Genomic DNA, 17,849 nt, shown 5'->3' with positions numbered 1-17,849 from the left:
CATATAAGTTATAAAATTGTACTTTACCGTACATTTATTGGCAATTATGCGGTTAAAAACTTCGCAATAAACAGTTCAATTAGTCCACAGACAAACAAAGAAAGGCCCCATGCATGCTACAACAAGGATAAATAGACTAAAAAGTACAAAAGCTTCGAGGAACACGTGAGGACCTGAAGTCATTCTTGATTTATTCATGATTTAAGTCTTACGTAAATAAATTTAGACTTCTTGAGATACGTAGCAAATTAAGAAGCCTTTAATCAAATTCGATCGATCAACACCAAAAAGAGGTCGACAGTTCGACACATTCTTAATAGGTAATTTTGAATAAAACAACACATTGTTTAGACTGGCCGAGTACGGTAGCATTCACAAACAGCACAGCAAATCAAACCAAGGCAAAGTGTATAGTTATAGAATTAGTAAGGCAACATCAGTGTAGTGTAAATTATTATGTACAAGTGTCATTCATGTAAAAGTATTTTGAGATTTTGCAATGATTTAGTAATCGTCATCGTCGTATTCAGCATCTTCGTCGTATTCAAGAGGTTCATCATTGCACATATAGAATTTGCAAAATATTGGTAAGATGATGAGCGCCAGAGCCCAGAAGGCCACGCCAATGTAGAAGACGATTTCAAATCCAAGTCTGGCTGCTTCGTTATCGGGAATAGTGACCTAAATATTTTGTTAACTGTTTCAAATTTTTTAAGTCTTGTTAACGATTTACGGACGCAATTAATCGACCAGAACTTTTTTCTGCTGAAAACCGAATTCTGTATATTTACCAATCCAAGAAAAAGTTTTAAGCGAAAATTTATTTGTGTTCTATTACTTATACTACTACTACTACTGCCTACTGTACCACTTATTTTCACTTAAGCTTGTGCATTGTCTCTCATCTTTGATGTTGTGTATATAGAAAACGAGACATACGAATATAGGTTCCACTGTTTCATGGCAACATTCTAGTTAACAGCGCATAATATCTAATTGTACAAACTGCAATTATCTTGCCGTTGATAAAGGCTTTTGCTCAGAAGAAATAACAACGTTTTACTTGACTGTTTAGGCTATTGTACCGGTCTTAATACTTTTCTTATTACATTCCCTTATCTTTAGTTTTTCATTTATCATAGGGGAAAACTATCCGTCACAGCAATACGCAGATAACATCTTGTTTTTATACGTCTGAAAACTATTTTGCAACTTTCGCAGAAAGATAGAAACCATGCAATGACCGCACAGGTCATTGTGTAACCGTGCACAAGTGGTTTTGCACAATTGTTTTCTATCTATAACGTGTAAATGAAACGTACCGGCAATACTTCATATCTGATCACTCCAGCGGTCGGGGTCACCACCATAAGAGGAAAAATGATGACCCAGCTAACAGTCTTGAGTACCGATACCCACCAGGCATTGTCGGAATCCAGAACAAATTTCAAGGTCAAGAAACCAATGGCAATGCAGTCATATATTTTGAGAACGTAGCTAACCTATGAAGTAGTTCAAGTGTAAATAAGAAAAGCTTTGCTCCTGGCAAGGGGCATATTAAGCCGTGACTCTTTTTATCTAGTACGTTGCACTCCACTCACCACTACGACTAGGGTCCAGTTAATATGCAGAGGAAAGTTCCCCGCTGATGGACTCATGTTCCACGGGTCGATATCGTCACAGTAGCTTACCATACGACAGAGGAAGCATCTGTTAAATTAAAAATTAAATTGTATTGAATTGATTTAAATTGAAAAATGTTTAGCTCTCTAAACACCGGCAAAAAGACTTCTTCCATCGTACGGCAATGAGTCAGTCTATAAAAGTCACATTGCTGGAATAATGCAAACCGTGTAGGACTAATAGGCTAATTATTATCTGATAAAAATTGTGGCCAATTCTTTGCTTTTTTATAACACTCTACTAATCCCAGTACTAACTTAAACTATATCAAAATTATCTTCAAAACATCAGAATTTATGAACAAGTTTAGTTCTTGCAAATGTCAAATCTTGTGTATGTGATGGTATTATTGCGGTAAAACCTAGGTGTATAGATATATCACTTCGGTGGCCCCTTCCACTTTCTTTGAAACTATCCGCAGATATAATGCGGAAAGTGGAATAAACTGTTTAAACATATGCCGCAAATAAACGGTTGAACTACAAAACTTTATCTGGAATCGCTTGAAACCGAATTGAGTGGCCAGAAGATTTGAATCATAGCAAAGGACGAAGTTACCCGATAATAAAAACTTACCTCAGGCCGTTAGACCCTGTCTGGATAGCAAATACTTTAGCAGTTAAAGACATGGAGATCATGTATAGCATGAACATTACAAGGATCGACGACGACCAACGCTCTCGAAAGTAAGCGTCGAATCTCAACGCTATACTCGACATTAAGAATATCACTCCGATTACTGTGAAAAGGAAAAAGAGGGCCTGTTGGTATCGTTTGAGTACGGCAAGCTCTGTAGAGTACCAGTCGTTTTTCTTGTCTTGGCGAACTGCCTCGCGGTGCCGCTGAACGAAGTAGTCGTCGCTTTCACAATAATTTCCGGTCGTCTGGTAAATCTCGCATACGGTGGTCATTTCGTATCCGGCAGATGTCGTTGTAGGGTCTGGTTGTTCCGTTACGTTTTCTTCCTTCATCGTTTCGTCGATTGAGACGATTTCTGATGCTGTTGGGTTGACGTCGGAAGAAGGAATGGCTGACGCCACGCCACTCTGTGTATTCTGGACGCTTTCTTCTGATGAACTTGGCTCAGTCGGTGATGTCATTTCAGTGGTTTGTGAGTTGGAAGTACTTCTTCCATCTGTTGCTGTGACTAATTCGGGACCTGATTGGAAAAATATTATGTTTTAAATAAGTAATAAAATTTCGTTTCCAAAAAGTCCTCAAAGTTAGAAGATTGTGTGGAATCAAAGGGTTCATTTGTTGAATATGTACATAAACCACACGGGCTGATAGTGTTTTATATTTTCAGGTTTGATATATCAACTTTTTCTCAAACACTGATTACCTTCCTGTGCTTCGACTATATCTGGTGCTTGTCGTTTCGTCCTTTCACTACGGAGACGAAGAACCTAAATTTTCTCCAATTTAAACAATTTAATCTTAATTATTGTTGGCATAGTAGCCTTACTAGTATCAAAGTTGTATCGATTATATTTTGGTAAGACATCTCAAATAAGTAAAGTACAAACGTACTTATTCCAACAACCGTATACCTCTTTCAAAACAGTGTTATGGATTCTGTGCTCATACTCAAAAGTAAGTCCCCGCAAGGGGGCGATCGAACAGACGTTGTACAAGTTGTCTTGCCTCTTCACTAGTTCGACGCCGTCAAGTTGCAAAACGTTAACGCTGATTATGACGTCACAGCAATAAACGGCTATTACTGGTATTATACAAGTAAGGCAGAAGAAAGGCAGAAAGTTCATAGTACTTCGACGGTTGACTCGCTTTCCGAAAATGCGTCTTGCTAGAGATTTTTTCTGTTCAGAAAGAAATTTGTTGAACAGAAATTCGAAACATACATTAAACCCTAGAACTTGTATGAAGAAAAAATGGATGACGTAAAAAATTCTCTGTTAACAAATGCTACCATCGTTTTGCGCCTTATGCACTGTTTGAAATTTACGGTGGTATTGAGATTACATCAAAAATTGCTCGCAGTTAAAATTCTAAAGAAGAGATTGTTAAAAATAAAACATGTAGCAAAAATGTACATAACTACAATTATACTTTGGTGAAATAGATTAGTAAAAAGCAGACTAGCAAAACAGAATTATGTGTTAAGGTCGAAATGTCCACAGACACAACGAATTGTACCTCTGGCTTGGACAGGTCTGTCCCACAGCGTTCAACATCACTATTTTTTTCAGAATCTGCAACAATATTTTTGAAATCGAATTCATCCTCCAGTTATTTCAAACAACATAATTTCAACGAGAACACCACCGTATCAGGAATCATACGATTTTTGCACTTAGTGTACATTTTCAAGAAGAAACTGGCAAAATATTTTACGTTTCTCGTCTTGCTCCATTTTCTTGTTGTCTTTATTCCCTTCATCCTCCACCGGATGTTTGGGTTCCTCTTCGCTGTTCAAGTTTTCGCGAGACTCGCCTTTTTTCTTCTTGAGTTTTTTCTTTTTCTTTTTATCGTCGGGATTTTGGGAATTCTGCTTTGAAGTAGTAAATATATGAAGTGAAAAACGAAAAAGAACATTACAGAGAACTCCAAGGATGCGAAAAGTTACCTATATATTGCTTATAAGCTACAAAAACTAAAAATATTACTTGCGAATGCCAAAATAACTTACCTCTGGAGTGACTTCTATCTCCGTTTCCATCCCATCTTCGCTAAAACAACTGTTTCCTTTGGGATCGTCATTTTCTGTTAAAACGTTTCTACGCTTGGATGTTTTGTTTACACGCTTAAAGTCGTTTAAAGTAATTCTAATTTAAAATTTCGAAATTGGTGCGATTTAAGATCGTTTTTTTAGTAACTACTTTTATAAATTTTTATGTTTTGATTTTTAGAGATTTCACATTTTTCTTGAAAGAGTTGATGCATTTCTTAATATGACTTTAACCAAATTGGTGAACTTGAATAGGCGGTAACGCAGTAAGTGTAGGTCATTACCGGTAACTGTCTAAGTGAAGACAAAGCTGCTCAATAGTATTGCACACTGTGTTACCTGATTTTGCTTCCAGTTCACTGTTTTCAGCAGGTGAAGTCACACTTTCTTCTGATTTTTCACCTACAGATGCAGTCATGGCTTAGAAAGCTGATCTGCTGCACAATATTTAGAAATAATGAACGGTTAACTATGGAAGAAGTTCGGCTAATCTATGGAGTTATGTCTTTTGCGTTCGGGCTTTTTGCTGCCAATGATTTTAATCGTTTCAACTTCCCTGATGTACAAAACAATGCAAAATTGATTTTTGTTTCACAGACTTTCCGTATTTCCTAAAAATGCGATTGTATTTGTATTGCTAAGCCCTCTGATTATGATGCTAAAAAGCAAATTAGAAACGTAAGGTCTATTTCAATTAAAAGAGGCTATAGTAAGTTACTGCAAAAGGATAGTTTATGGCGCTCAATCAAATAATAGCTAAAATTAGCAAAAGTTGAAATCGGGAAAAATAACTCGACATTTCGGTAACCTAAACAATAACGCCACCACTGGATGGTACCCGAAGAAAGATGCATACTTTTTCCACTTTTTATACTAAAAACATTTAACAACCAACCAACTACCGATAAACGATGCAAGTTACAAACATTGCCATATCAGAGTATATAGAGATGTTACTTCCATACTATGTATCCTCAAACTTGAATTAGTTCCAAGGATGTGTGGAAAAGCTCTTCCTGAACAAGAAAGTATACAAATGTCGTTTTCAGCTCGCTACACCACTACAGCTAAGGCCAAGATTAGCAGAAAGGTATTACTTGATAGCTTACGCCACTACACATAGCTGATGGGCTCCCTGTGTTAATCTGTGCTAGCTTTGCAAAGACAGTAAACTTTATTGTAACTATAAACCATAGGTAGCTCATTTTGATGGTTTCTCGCTAACAAAGAAATAAAATCTTCTAATTAAAACAAATTTGACCAGAAAAATATCCTATTCTAATAACATCGTCCTTTGTTGATTACCAAAGATAATAAGGCCTTTTTTAAGTTTCCAGTACTAACGATTGCGAACACGTTTGCCTAGCGATTTTCATACGCCCTGGGCGCTTTAGCGTCTCAGTCATTGGAGCACGATACCAATTGTGATGTCATAGTCAAAAGCAGACCAACCGGTTGAAGTATGAGTGTTTAAAACTGCTTTTCTTATAGTTGGTTTATTTTTGCAAATTCGTGTTGTAAGAAAACAGATTTAATTATGTGTGTCAGGGCATGACGTTTTTAAATATGTAATTTACCATGACATGTTATACATTGCGTGGATTTACAGTTGAGATCACGATTATTAAACTGAAAATCAATTAATCTTTTCCTTAGTCCAACTTTTTTCCTAGCTAGCTAAAGTATTTAAGCTGTGATCTTAGCGCAGATACCTTTAGCAAAATAGATATCGAAATGCTTTACCTGTTAAACTAAAATGCCGAAAACCGTATTCAAGGGTTTGAAAGCAATAAGTAAGCTGCCCCAAGTTGGCCGAAAGAAGGTAGAAAATCAAGCAGCTAAAAGTGGAGAAGCGACAAAAAAGAAGAAATCTCTAAGTGTGAAAGGTAGGTCTTCGTAAAAGGGCTCGGGCTATTAACCCATTGTGCCATTTCAACCCAAACATTGTAATAAGCGGAAAAGGATATCAATCGTTGGATAAACTACTTTTTTGGGACCGCCAAAACAACACGTCACCTGGCGAAAAGCTACACAGTCTTTGTCTAGATTTCTACTCTAAGTTGCCCTTGACAAGAAAATAAAGTTATTTATGAATGGATAAATATCCTGCCAATTGACAGGTCTGAAAAACCTTTTGCCAACAACTATGGGAAATCTTACGTCATCGTTGCACGGACGTCATCATAATCAGCACCACATCATCGAAAACGTTGACGAATATGCAGCAAACCTTATGACTCATCTGGAGCAGTTTCGTCAAGATGGAGTGAAATGCGATCTCTTCCAGAAAAATCCAAAAAATTCAGCGCACAAACTTGTGCTTTCATTCAATTCGGTTTTGCTAGATGTAAGTCAGTTTAACCTTATATATTTGAAGCTATGTCTTAAAGCTATTGTTATCTTCATGCAGGATTACTGTTGAACTACGCTTCTAATAGACTGGGCTAATGATATAGTTTTGCACATTCTTGAGATTAGTAGCAGAGCGTTTGGTTATTAGCATAAATGCTATAAATTGTTGAATACTGGTTTGTTTGCTGAGATGCGAGTGTTTTAATACAATGCCCACATGCCAAACTGTCTTTGTACACCACTATCTGCAAATTACTCTTTAGATGGTCACTACTTCTCAGAACTCTGTTGCCGTTGATATCGACAGCACCAGTGAAGACGCAAAGGACTCAGCGCTAGGTAGGTTCCATTATTTTGAGTTTTTCCTTTTATTGTATGCAGTCGGAATTAGTTTGTTGAACAAACACGCCTCTTGCACTTACTCATCCCGAATAAAGTTATGCGCGTGATCAGCAGTATGGGATTCATGGGCAGTAAACGACAATTTTCACTTTAGAGAATTCTTCGGACACCGGGAGTGATGTCGATAAAGACGCTGTGGCCGAGGACGGCATTAAAGATGAAACTGAAGCTCCCAACTGCAAAGAAGAAGATGCGGAGAACCAGGAAATTAAATCCGAAGATGAAAATGGATTGATCTCCCAGCTACAGACTGACGACATAAAATCTGAAAACAGCGATCAGGAAGGAGCCGTTTTGACTCTGGAAAATGATGCAGAGGAAAACAAAGAATCAGGTGAAGGCAATTCATCAGAGGAACCAACAACATCGCAAGAAGCTGTTGAACCGCTGACGGAAGATCCAGCTGCTGAAGGCGAGGACCTTGCTCCTCCATTATCAACCGAACTCGCAGTGGAATCAAATGAAGAGCAGGAAGAAAAACCCATAGGAAATAACCCAAGTGATGACGAGAATCCTGTTCCTGCTTCTCTGATCGATCCAGTCGAGATACTGGTTAATTTTCTCTACACCTCTCACATCGATATTACGCAAAAGAACGTCAGCGCATTGCGTGTGTTAGCGACGCAGTGCGAGTTGGATGATGTAATGACAGCCTGCAACGAGTTCGAGAAGGTCCTCCACGTCGAAACGGAGGAGATGCCTTCGGACGAGAAGAAAGATGCGGTAGCTGCCCAATTCCGCTACCGATATTCGGATCCGGGCCTTCCGAACAAACTGTTGCAGCATTTTGCCCAATTACGTCACGAAGATAAGTTTACTGACGTCATCATTCGGTCTCCATCGAAGAAGGTCTGCGCGAGTGCTCATTCAGTGCTGCTGGCAGCGGGATCCAACTTCTTCCAACCTCTTTTATCCACCAATGAGGAACTTCGGGAATTGGAAGTTAACGAAATAGACGAAGTCGTCCTTGGTCCGTTGATAGACTTCATGTACACGGGCAAGGTGAATGTGACCACACAAAACGTCTCCAAACTCATGCAAGCTAGCGACCGCATGCAGCTTAATGACGTCATAGAAGGATGCGCGGAGTTTTTAGAATTTACCATCAGCGTTCAAAATTGCATCCAGCACCGCAGCATTGCGATAGATTACAAATGTGAAAAGCTAAAGGTAAATCAAAATGTTTTACCGTTCAAAATACTCAGAAATTACTTAGTAACTACAGTAGGCATGTAAGTACAAAGCATATCGATTAATTCTCTTACCAAAAATACAGGATTTCGCCCATGATTTTATCGTCAAGAACTTTCTAGAAGTTTCTCGCACGCTGGGCTTTGTAACACTGTCCGTTGGCGGGTTACTGGAGGTCACGACCTCGAATGACCTCCAGCTTAACCTTCCGGTAGCAGATGGGGAAATGGCTGTGTTCAAGGCAGTTAGACGCTGGATAGCCCACAACGAAGAAAACCGAAAGCAACATATTACTGAGGTGGAGTAGGTTACAAGTTTGTGTCGTCACTTCGCATGTTTCCGCTTTCTGTTTGATCTTAAAATGTGGCCAATGGAAAATCCACTGCGCAGTCGGAACTAATAAAGTCAATTTAATCTTTCAGTTTAAAAAATTATTTTATGTTGTAAAAGAGCGACCAGGAACTCCATCATCACCTTTTCTCTTATTTCTAGGTCATGTCTGCCGTTCGATTTCCTCTCATAGGCGAGAGACACCTTCTTGATGACGTCACCACAGATCTGCTTATCATGGAAAACCAGGAGATGTGTGACGTTATCACCAGCGTCATTTCCTCCAAACCAAACATGCGTTTTGATCAGGAAGTTAAGATGAGGGGGCTTCCGTGCGTTTTAACCCTTGGTGGGAGTTTCCCCATCGAGGACGAGACAAGCGAAGAACGGGGCTACCAAGCCGTTGCCTATAGCAACCTTTGCACCCTTTACGACGTCACAAACGGCACCTTTCAAGAGCTGACGTTGATACCGGAAACGAATTCCTTGCACAGTGTTGTTGCGGTTGATCATTTCGTCTTTGTCGTCGGTGGGTTCGACTCATATTCATGTATGGTGAGCAAGGTGCATTGCCTGGACCTATCCGACAAGCGCTGGTACAACATGCCCGACATGAGAGTGAGTGAAAATGTTTAATTACCGTTGTTTATAGGTTACTATTGCACTACGGTTGATGTTTGAATTGTCGCTGTTTGATTATTAGTATTCGACGGTATTAATAGCAGTATTCACACCACACAAAGTTGTATGCGATTTGCAAAGTAAAAGTATAGTCTCGTAACCACAGATCAAAAGGTCTTGTTTCTCCCTGCACGCCGTGAACGGTTACATATACGCCATTGGTGGCTTAACTCCGAAAGGCTACACCGCAACCGTGGAACGCCTGGACAGGAAAAAGAAAGTTTGGGCAATGGGAAAACCTCTTCCCGAAACCCGTTACAAGTATGATAAGTATAAAAAACATGCCTCAAGATTGTTTTCCAGAGTTTTTAGAAAAAAATCAAAATTATTTTAAAAGAAAAAACGAGTAAGTTAACAGATGGTTAGTACTTCTTTGAGATATTTTCTATTACGTAGACACGCCGGATGCGTTTTTAAAGGAGATATCCTCATCAGCGGAGGGAGCGAGAAAGAGGACAGAGTCTTCTCTTACGATCCCAGCAAAGACTCCTGGAAAAAATGTCATCCAATGAATATAGGAAGAGATTCACACGTCATGGAGACAGTGAACGACAAAGCTTATGCCATAGGTAAGAAGTTCACTGTATATAGATTTAGAAAGGGTGAGAGTTTCAATTGCTGTTTTATAAAGAAGATTTCGTATCATAAACCTCAGATTATTGGGTATACAATAGTACACATATTCGAAAAAACGAAACCAATCGTGATAACTCGTAACTATTCACCGTAATAGCAGTGTAAATTTTTTACCGTTGGTTTAGTATTTCAACCGTTTCATTCTAAAATATTTAAAATCATTATAAATGTGATAAATGATCCATTTTCCAGGTGGTGACGGTATAAATTTTTCTGCTGAATCATACGATGGTACCACTTGGACTGTGCTTGTGCAAGGTGGGGTGTTAGGATGGCCGAAAACCTTCTATTTTCCTGGATCAGCTGTGGTGGATGACAGGATTTTCTTCATCGGAGGATGGAAGAGAGAAAACGAAGCGTTACAAAGAGTCAGGTGAGAATGTATAAGACGGAAATATTTTATCCGATTTTGTATGTTTATCTTCAGACTCTGCATTGAGAGTAAGCAGATAAACAAAGTGAAACACTGGACAATTACAAAAGGTTCTGTTGGATTGAAATGGCCAATTTAGAAAGATAAAACTAAATATGTGAAAGTATCTTAGCAGAAAAATATTAAGATGTTGACATGCACACATCGTTGAACATATAGATATTGAACGTTCCAGAAAACATTTCCAATGGCTTTCACTACATTTCAAATAGCCAGTAGAGCTTTTTGTTTCCAATTGTTGGCAACTAAGTTATTATTCTACTAACGATTCACTGAGCGCTGAAAATGTCATGCACTTATAATAAGAAAACATAAAACTTAGTACACATTAAAAACTACTTTTCCTGCAGATATTACGACACAAAATCAGGCGAATGGCATTGCACGTCACACTTTCTTCCTATTCCCAGAGGTTCAGCCGCATCCTGCCAGATTTTCTTTCCAACAAGACCGCACGAAAATACCGGTTTCTTGCAACGGCTGACCAACAAGCGCTAAATTCACAGAGTTATTCTGCCAACAGCTGTTTTGAAACGTCTGTTTATCGTCAATAGTCGTAATTTTTTTTATCAATATGTAGATCGTTAGCGATGCGAGCTGGTTTGAACTTATTACTCTAATTAATTATAAACATTAAAAAATAAAAAATTTCAGCGCACAACTCACTCTTATCGTCAGCCGTTGCATGAGTGGCTCATCGCATTGTGTATGTGTGGGCCTGTTATAAATCATTCCATTGCTCACCTGTTCACTGTCTATGTTTCATGAAATTTTTTTGGTTTTTGGCCTATTTTATATATATCAACATAGCAATGCAAAGCTGTTCAGTGGACTTTTGTAGCATGCCGTGTGATGACTACTTTCTGTATTGTGAGAAATAAGCAAGATTATTTCTGTACATAGAATTTATTAAAAAAATCCATATCTTTCCGAGAAACCGGCAGGATATATTATATGACTGATGCAGAAGCGTTCAATTAGTATTTCAGAAGAAAACAGTTTACCGATAAAATAAAAACACGATGACAGTTACACGACCATGAAAAAATTAAAATGCTCATTTTAAAAAATTTACTGCGGTGGGCCGACAATGCACTTAGCTGATGATTTGTAAATTACAGGATGAGCATTGATTTATTCGTAAAACACCACCTGTCATGAATACATACAAAAGATGGCGGTAAAACAGCGCATATCGTACTAAAACAACACGATGTACTGCTACGTTTGTGTTTAAAACGCTAAGATTTTTTACAAAATTTTTTGTGAACAAACCAATGCATTTTCTGGCATCTTTTTGAACAATAAGACACCTGAAAAACATCAATGTCACAAAAATCTGCAAATTATTTTCAATCGGTGACAGTCAGTGACAAAATGGTTATAATATTCAAGGGCGAATCCACAACCTACTTATAAACACCTACCGCTTTGCAAGCACCGCATCGTAACGGTGAGTCGTTAGAGCCGCAAGCCTGACATACGTTTGTTCTCTGCGCCGTTGAATGCATTCCGTTGAACATGTTTAGCAAACAGGAAAACGACGTTGGATTTGACCCCTTTAATTTAATTTGACAATTATGATCGGAATTAAAAACCGTTTGTTGGACAAATATCAAGTTACATAAAGCTAAACTTTGCAGTTAATCTAATGTCAGTTCGTTTTGCCCGCGTTAAAATGCTAAGCCATACTAAGACGTGAAATCAGGTTCATTTAAAAACGAGAAACTCACAATCGTAACAGGGTGAATGGTTCTGACGTAATGCTCCATCAACGGCAGCTCAGAATGTGGAAAGGCTAATATCGATTTACGAATCATTTTTTCAACCGCCACTTGAAATCCGTCACCGTCAGCGAGCAAAAGCCTAAAAGAGGAGCAAAAACAACAGCTGAAACTAACTGCAGTGTGGTGTAGAAACTGACTACTCAAACTGTCAGGCTCGCAGTGTTGTCACAAATTTATTCTACTGTAGCAAGGTAATATTCAACTAAAACTGCCAAGCTATCAAGACAGGAATAAAGAATATATTAGAAAATACAGGATTAGTTGAACGATAAATCTCGACATGTAATATTTGTCTATAGCCCATTCCAATAACAGCACAGCACAAATAAGACTTCAACTCACTGTTTGACTAGAGGGTCCAGTTTTTTATCTTCGTGCCTTACCAAAAACTCTCTGCAAAGGTCTAAGATCATTGAATAATAGTGGACCTTGAGCGCTAGAATTTCGTCATAATCATTTCTGCAAAAAATAAAAATACTTGAACAAATAGGAACATTAAACAAACAACATTAAATAGCAACAAACTCATAAATAAATGGAGATCAGAAGCAATGTTTTGGCTTATTTCGTATCATATAAGAAATACTGAAAAAGAGGATATTGACCAGCAGTAAGAAGCAACCTTACTTCGATCGAACACATTTTCCACAAAAATCTTCCAACACAGATACAGTTTTCTTAATATTGATTCTGTTGCAGAGTTCAGGAGAGTCCATGAGAGATAAAACAATCTAGAAAAAATTAAGAAGAGATAAATAACTGATCTTTATCTTTAACACTTTGCATGATTTGAATTCCCTAGCAGTCTATTAAAATGCCTAAAACTGTTTGTTGATTCACAGAGAAAAAATGGCTTTTTGTGGGCCATCACAGCAAACATTTCATTTTCAGTAAAAACTTCTCAATGCTGATAGCAGCATAGTCAAGGTATAAACAATGGAAGCTCATTAACTAAGAATTTTGAGTAACTCAGCAACCAGAGAACATACCTGGCTATGACAATAGAATAACACTGAATTACTTATTGTCAAAATGAGTTAAACCATTGAAATAAAATAACCGGTAAGAGCATCACCTTGACAGGGTGAGGGTTAGTAGAGGCCAATATTTTTTGCAATGAAGCTGCAACTCCTTTAGTAATTCTCGGTTCATTGTCACCTTGCTTTGTGTAATAAGGTTCCAGTTTATCCAGAGAAAGAAAATTTTTCATCAAGTTAGCACAGTCGTGTTGACCTTCATGCAAAGAAAGGAACATGCGTTTATTTTAATGTAGATTCGAAGAATGGTGGTGCGTTCTTGAAATGTAGGTTATGGCGATGACTTAAAATGTCAGTATCAATAAAGCAGCCTTTTAACTTCATTGCAATAATACGCTGAGCCAACATGGTTTGTTGAAAATCAAACACTTTAAACTCTAGCAGCATCCATTGACTCAAGCTTGAAGCTTGGCTGAAGAATAACACAACGATTACAACATACCAACAAATGATGTTAGCTCGATGGCGGTTTTTCCGATGGAGTTTTGCTTTTCAACATTGGCTCCGTTTGTTAGCAACAAAGACACAACATCTTTTTTACCTAAACAACCATACTTTACTAGTTTAATCTTTACAGGACATTTTGCCTTTCCACCTTTGTTCCATTCAATAAGCTTGTCTATTTACACTGGTTTGCCTTACCAGAAAGACCAGCCATCATTAAGGCAGTATACTGATTATCGGGTATTGTTTCATTTACTTCAACACCACATTCAAGTAGATATTTGCACATTTCATAGTGGCCTTTGTAAGCAGCTTGCATAAGCAAATTCATTCCACTCTGAAAAGAAAATATTTTTAATTGAAACAAACAACAAAGAAATGCTAGAATCAAAGCTGGAAAATACGTCACACACACACATTAAATTTGAACAAAAATTACCCTGTTATTAAAATTTGCCTACAAAAAAGTATTTTTCTATCACCTCGTTATGTAAATTTTGAGAATCATGGTTGTCTTTTATTAAAGAACGAAACTCATCTACCTTACCTGAAAAAGCATAAACACCATGTTAATGTTACTGGAAGTTGTACCATTACATTATTATTATGATTTAATACAGAAAACAATTTAAGAAAACTTTTTAACATCTCAAGTGCAGAAACACAAATTGAAGCCAAAATAAACATTCCATGGTTCACATTCAAAGCCTAGCATGACTGACAGGAAAAGAGTTTAAAACAGAAATCAACAAAATAAGTCTCTTGAACAATGTTCCCTCTAAGCTGCGCGTGTGCGCAAATGCGCACTGCTGACACGGTATCCGCGCACAGAAAATCTGTGCTGCGCACAAGAAAAAAATCCAACCTGAATTAAAAATAAAATAAACGCATAATAATGGCCACAGTGCGCACGTGGCACGTCTGATGTTGCTCACAGTGGTCCAAGGGACCGCTCAGGGAGTTAGTGTGTTTGCTCAGACTCGTGAAAAATTAGAGGTTGTCGCACGTCGGGGTCACCAAAATGCAGAGGTTGTTGCACTGTTTATCAGTCTTAACTTATGATATTCGGACTTAATTTACCTGCCGAATTAATGATCTGACTCCGTGGTTGCGTGCGGTTAGAATTCTCTAACCTAACGTTGTACTAGCCGAAATCTCTTACGTTATTACAGATACAGTTTATCAGAAACAATCCTTTATTGTAGGAACTGTACAGGTTCCGAGTATGACACAATCACAAACTTAGCATTCACCATTTAAAACATGTCTAACGAATTACAATTAACATGACTAACGTAATACGTTCGTACGATTCTATATCTTTGTCTGCGCGGTTACTCGCGTATCGGTTCGAGTTTATATAGCGGAGCGGTGTGAGCGGAAATATTCAACACAATATACACAAATATGTCAGAAATCGCAAACGATAAAATAAGCGTTGGGCAATGGGGATTATTTACAGTTAAAACTCGGATGTTATGAAATCACCTGGTAGCGTACTAAACGGCGCTTTCACATAACGTTATTTAGAGAAAGTTTCCAAATATTAAGCGACAATTGCAGTTTCATCACTAAACAATACTTCAATAAATAACTGGCGAATACTTTCCCACGAATGATATATTGGTATTGAAAGTGGCTCCCAGGCCACTACAGAGGGAACATTGCTCTTGAAACATGTTGAAGATGACAATGTAGTTGGATAAGACTGCCAGAAACCGCAGAAACCTAATGCATCAGCTACATTGAGTAGACATTAGAGCATCTGACCCACAATTTAGGTTTAAACTAAGGTGCACTGTTGTTGCAATGCCTTTGGGTAGGCATCAATAGCTCTTCTTCTTACACATCGATGCTATTAAGGGCTAAAAGGACACAGCGTAAGAAGAACAATTGCACAAATCATAAATGAATCCATTGAAAGACATCTATGAGCAAGGTCGGTGACCAAAAAAATAAACTGTGCTTATCTGAATTAAATATTCTAATAACTCATAACGTATCGTTTCTCAGCTGTGGAGAACAAAAAAGAAAGCTGCTGATGTTGATGTAGGATGCTATACAAAAACAAAACGTTTCAAACAAACAACGAGCAAGGAGAAAATGGCAAAGCCCAAGAGCTTAAAACATACATGACTTTAACTACAGTACTGCTTCAACGTTTTATAATGTATATATATACCAGTATAGTTGGTCCGTTATAACTTATGCTTTCTGCAAATTATGATTTAGGTTTGCACAAATACAAAAACCGAAAGAAGTTTGAGTTTTTTTGAATATTACAAAAGATGTTTGTGAGATCATTCCCTTAATTAACAAAATATTAATTACACACAAGTGTCACTAAAGCTAAGTGAAGACATCCTCTGGCAAAAGGATAAAAAGTTCAATATGATACAAGAAAATATGGCCCCATGCCAACTAAAGTAAGCCTAAATGCACTGAGCACTAACCGACTACACAAAGTAACTGCATTTGAGGCTAGGCTTAGGCCTATATCATGATTATTTCAAGTTAAATGTAATGTTATTTATGTTATGTTACCACGGGAAGCTTTGTTAGACTTAGCAAAATTTTTGAACAGACAGTTAATAAAACAATGATATGCCTTGGGAAACTAGTATAGACTACCAGTATATATTCCATTTGTATATTGTCTTACATAAAATCCAAACCAAGTTTCAGTTGATAGTTACTTAATAATGAGCTAAGTTACTGACGAATAAAGAAATCGAGTTTCTTATATTTCTGCATTCCAACGTCAAGATTGAATATTGAGGAATCATAAAATCATATTTTCTTTGGAAGCGTCTATTCACCTGCTGCCGGTTACTGAATTTGGAAAAAACTACTTGGGTAAATGGCTAGTCGGTTACACAATTGGTATTTTCTTATTTCAGTAAACGGTGGCTGGTGAAGTAGACATTTATTTTACTTGCTGCTGTTTACCAAGTTAGGAAAATACGAATACCGTGAACGACAATTAGGCTAGTTGGTAAACTGAAAGAGAAATGAACGTTGATTTTCAACTTAAAACGACGTATTAATTTTTCTAAAGTGTACATTAACGTAAAACTAATCCCCACTTGCACAAGCTTTCATTTCTCATGATTAAATTACTAAGCTTGGCTGCGAATTGAAATAAATGCTGTTTTTCAACTTAAAATCACAAGATTTTTTGAAAGTCTCCTCTGACCCAAACTCTCACCTCTCATGACTAAGATCAAAAATAAATTTGGACAAAAAAATAAGTCAAATAATAGCAAGATTCGAACCCAAAACATCTAGCATCCAAGCCCCATCATTAACCATTATGACACCGCGTCGCTTTCTCTTCTCCATCTAAAACGAGTGACGAAATTCTGCCGGTAAATTCATTACAATTCAGAAACTTGGTTAACGGACATCAATGAAATAATCATTTCCATTTCCTTTTCTATTCCCTTACAGTTACAGCCCTTTCTCATTCAGGGCTTCATGCGATTTGCGGAAGTGCGAAAATAAGAGACCCAAAAATCAATACAACTTAATTGAAAGCACTCACCAGTCTCAACTAAATCAAACAACTTTTTTGTTAAATCTTCCATTTCCAGAACTGGAGCTGTTTAATTTCAAAACGACCAGCAAATTGTGGAATTTTAGCAACTTGACCTATATACCGCTGTGTGGTACACCGTATTAATGCTGTATGCCTGAAAGAAAAATTACATTTTCTTATATTATTGTAGATTAACGTTATATAGGCCTAGTAATGAATTGTAGGTTAAATTTCAAATAAAGTGTGCAACAAAACGTTTGTCGTTTGATACAACTAATTGAATTCGGTCTGAAGTAATCAAACTAATTGAAAGCAGACTACGGTACATGACACTACAACAGCTTGATAAAATGATACCATGGCATCCAGCAATCACTAAACTTGACCACATCAATAGCTAGGTCTTAGTAGTCTATATATAGAAGTAACTAGTAAAACAACGCAATCTTGGTAAGCATGTGGTGAAGTGAAAGGAAATCATGGTCTGCGGCAGGGAAATCCCCTAAATTAATTTATGCTTGCCACCGCTAAGTGTCGTCAATGCGAGTCAAGTTGAGTCCTTACAAATATGGATTTGAGTCTACTGAAAACTTTTATTAAGTGTCCTAGAAAGAGTTACAAGTCAAGTTAAATATTTTAGAAAGTGTAA

General features: G+C 37.5%; 3 protein-coding genes across 5 annotated transcripts; 1 reads left to right on the top strand and 2 right to left on the bottom strand.

Moving 5' to 3' along the window:
• Nucleotides 1-16: 16 nt before the first annotated feature.
• LOC143470444 (uncharacterized) lies at nucleotides 17-5,688 on the bottom strand. Of its 3 annotated transcripts, none has more exons than XM_076968584.1 (10): nucleotides 4,709-5,688; nucleotides 4,331-4,404; nucleotides 4,047-4,192; nucleotides 3,838-3,895; nucleotides 3,234-3,500; nucleotides 3,026-3,089; nucleotides 2,260-2,842; nucleotides 1,602-1,710; nucleotides 1,323-1,502; nucleotides 17-681 (listed from the first exon to the last, which is right to left on the bottom strand). In XM_076968584.1, exons 1-10 carry the CDS (start codon nucleotides 4,785-4,787, stop codon nucleotides 505-507), a joined length of 1,737 nt encoding a protein of 578 aa, XP_076824699.1. In that variant the 5' UTR covers nucleotides 4,788-5,688; the 3' UTR covers nucleotides 17-504. The 3 variants fall into 3 exon arrangements, with proteins under 3 accessions (XP_076824699.1, XP_076824697.1, XP_076824698.1); XM_076968582.1 differs by having other exon boundaries at nucleotides 3,838-3,893; nucleotides 4,036-4,192; nucleotides 4,709-5,687; XM_076968583.1 differs by having other exon boundaries at nucleotides 3,838-3,893; nucleotides 4,036-4,189; nucleotides 4,709-5,685.
• Nucleotides 5,689-5,925: 237 nt separating this feature from the next.
• On the top strand, nucleotides 5,926-11,324 carry LOC143470443 (kelch-like protein 26). The gene is made up of 10 exons (XM_076968581.1): nucleotides 5,926-6,255; nucleotides 6,490-6,716; nucleotides 6,985-7,060; nucleotides 7,218-8,293; nucleotides 8,400-8,612; nucleotides 8,807-9,262; nucleotides 9,432-9,586; nucleotides 9,722-9,894; nucleotides 10,154-10,334; nucleotides 10,745-11,324. The coding sequence occupies exons 1-10, from the start codon at nucleotides 6,126-6,128 to the stop codon at nucleotides 10,890-10,892; spliced, it is 2,835 nt and encodes a 944-aa protein (XP_076824696.1). The 5' UTR covers nucleotides 5,926-6,125; the 3' UTR covers nucleotides 10,893-11,324.
• An 81-nt stretch (nucleotides 11,325-11,405) lies between these two features.
• On the bottom strand, nucleotides 11,406-17,350 carry LOC143470448 (ankyrin repeat and MYND domain-containing protein 2-like). Its single transcript, XM_076968589.1, has 10 exons — nucleotides 17,207-17,350; nucleotides 14,145-14,209; nucleotides 13,861-13,999; nucleotides 13,661-13,759; nucleotides 13,257-13,414; nucleotides 12,809-12,912; nucleotides 12,524-12,640; nucleotides 12,128-12,260; nucleotides 11,822-11,953; nucleotides 11,406-11,707 (listed from the first exon to the last, which is right to left on the bottom strand). The coding sequence occupies exons 1-10, from the start codon at nucleotides 17,247-17,249 to the stop codon at nucleotides 11,636-11,638; spliced, it is 1,062 nt and encodes a 353-aa protein (XP_076824704.1). The 5' UTR covers nucleotides 17,250-17,350; the 3' UTR covers nucleotides 11,406-11,635.
• Nucleotides 17,351-17,849: the final 499 nt, after the last annotated feature.

The sequence above is a fragment of the Clavelina lepadiformis genome, chromosome 9 (genome assembly GCF_947623445.1).
Source record: "Clavelina lepadiformis chromosome 9, kaClaLepa1.1, whole genome shotgun sequence".
In the NCBI taxonomy this organism is placed as follows: domain Eukaryota; kingdom Metazoa; phylum Chordata; class Ascidiacea; order Aplousobranchia; family Clavelinidae; genus Clavelina; species Clavelina lepadiformis.
Note: the sequence above shows the minus strand (reverse complement) of the source record. Positions and strands in the feature narration are given on the sequence as shown.

Bases quoted from the DNA above. Each gene is read 5' to 3' on its own strand.
- LOC143470444 (XM_076968582.1), bottom strand. From the start codon at position 4,787: ATGACTGCATCTGTAGGTGAAAAATCAGAAGAAAGTGTGACTTCACCT. The intron at 3,894-4,035 runs GTAAAATATTTT...ATATTGTTGCAG, and splicing joins AATGGAGCAAGACGAGAAAC to ATTCTGAAAAAAATAGTGAT. The intron at 1,503-1,601 runs GTGAGTGGAGTG...ACTACTTCATAG, and splicing joins ACTGGACCCTAGTCGTAGTG to GTTAGCTACGTTCTCAAAAT.
- LOC143470443 (XM_076968581.1), top strand. From the start codon at position 6,126: ATGCCGAAAACCGTATTCAAGGGTTTGAAAGCAATAAGTAAGCTGCCC. The intron at 7,061-7,217 runs GTAGGTTCCATT...TTTTCACTTTAG, and splicing joins CGCAAAGGACTCAGCGCTAG to AGAATTCTTCGGACACCGGG. The intron at 8,294-8,399 runs GTAAATCAAAAT...CCAAAAATACAG, and splicing joins ACAAATGTGAAAAGCTAAAG to GATTTCGCCCATGATTTTAT.
- LOC143470448 (XM_076968589.1), bottom strand. From the start codon at position 17,249: ATGGAAGATTTAACAAAAAAGTTGTTTGATTTAGTTGAGACTG. The intron at 13,760-13,860 runs GTAAGGCAAACC...ATGGTTGTTTAG, and splicing joins AATGATGGCTGGTCTTTCTG to GTAAAAAAGATGTTGTGTCT. The intron at 12,913-13,256 runs GTGATGCTCTTA...AATTTTTTCTAG, and splicing joins CTAACCCTCACCCTGTCAAG to ATTGTTTTATCTCTCATGGA.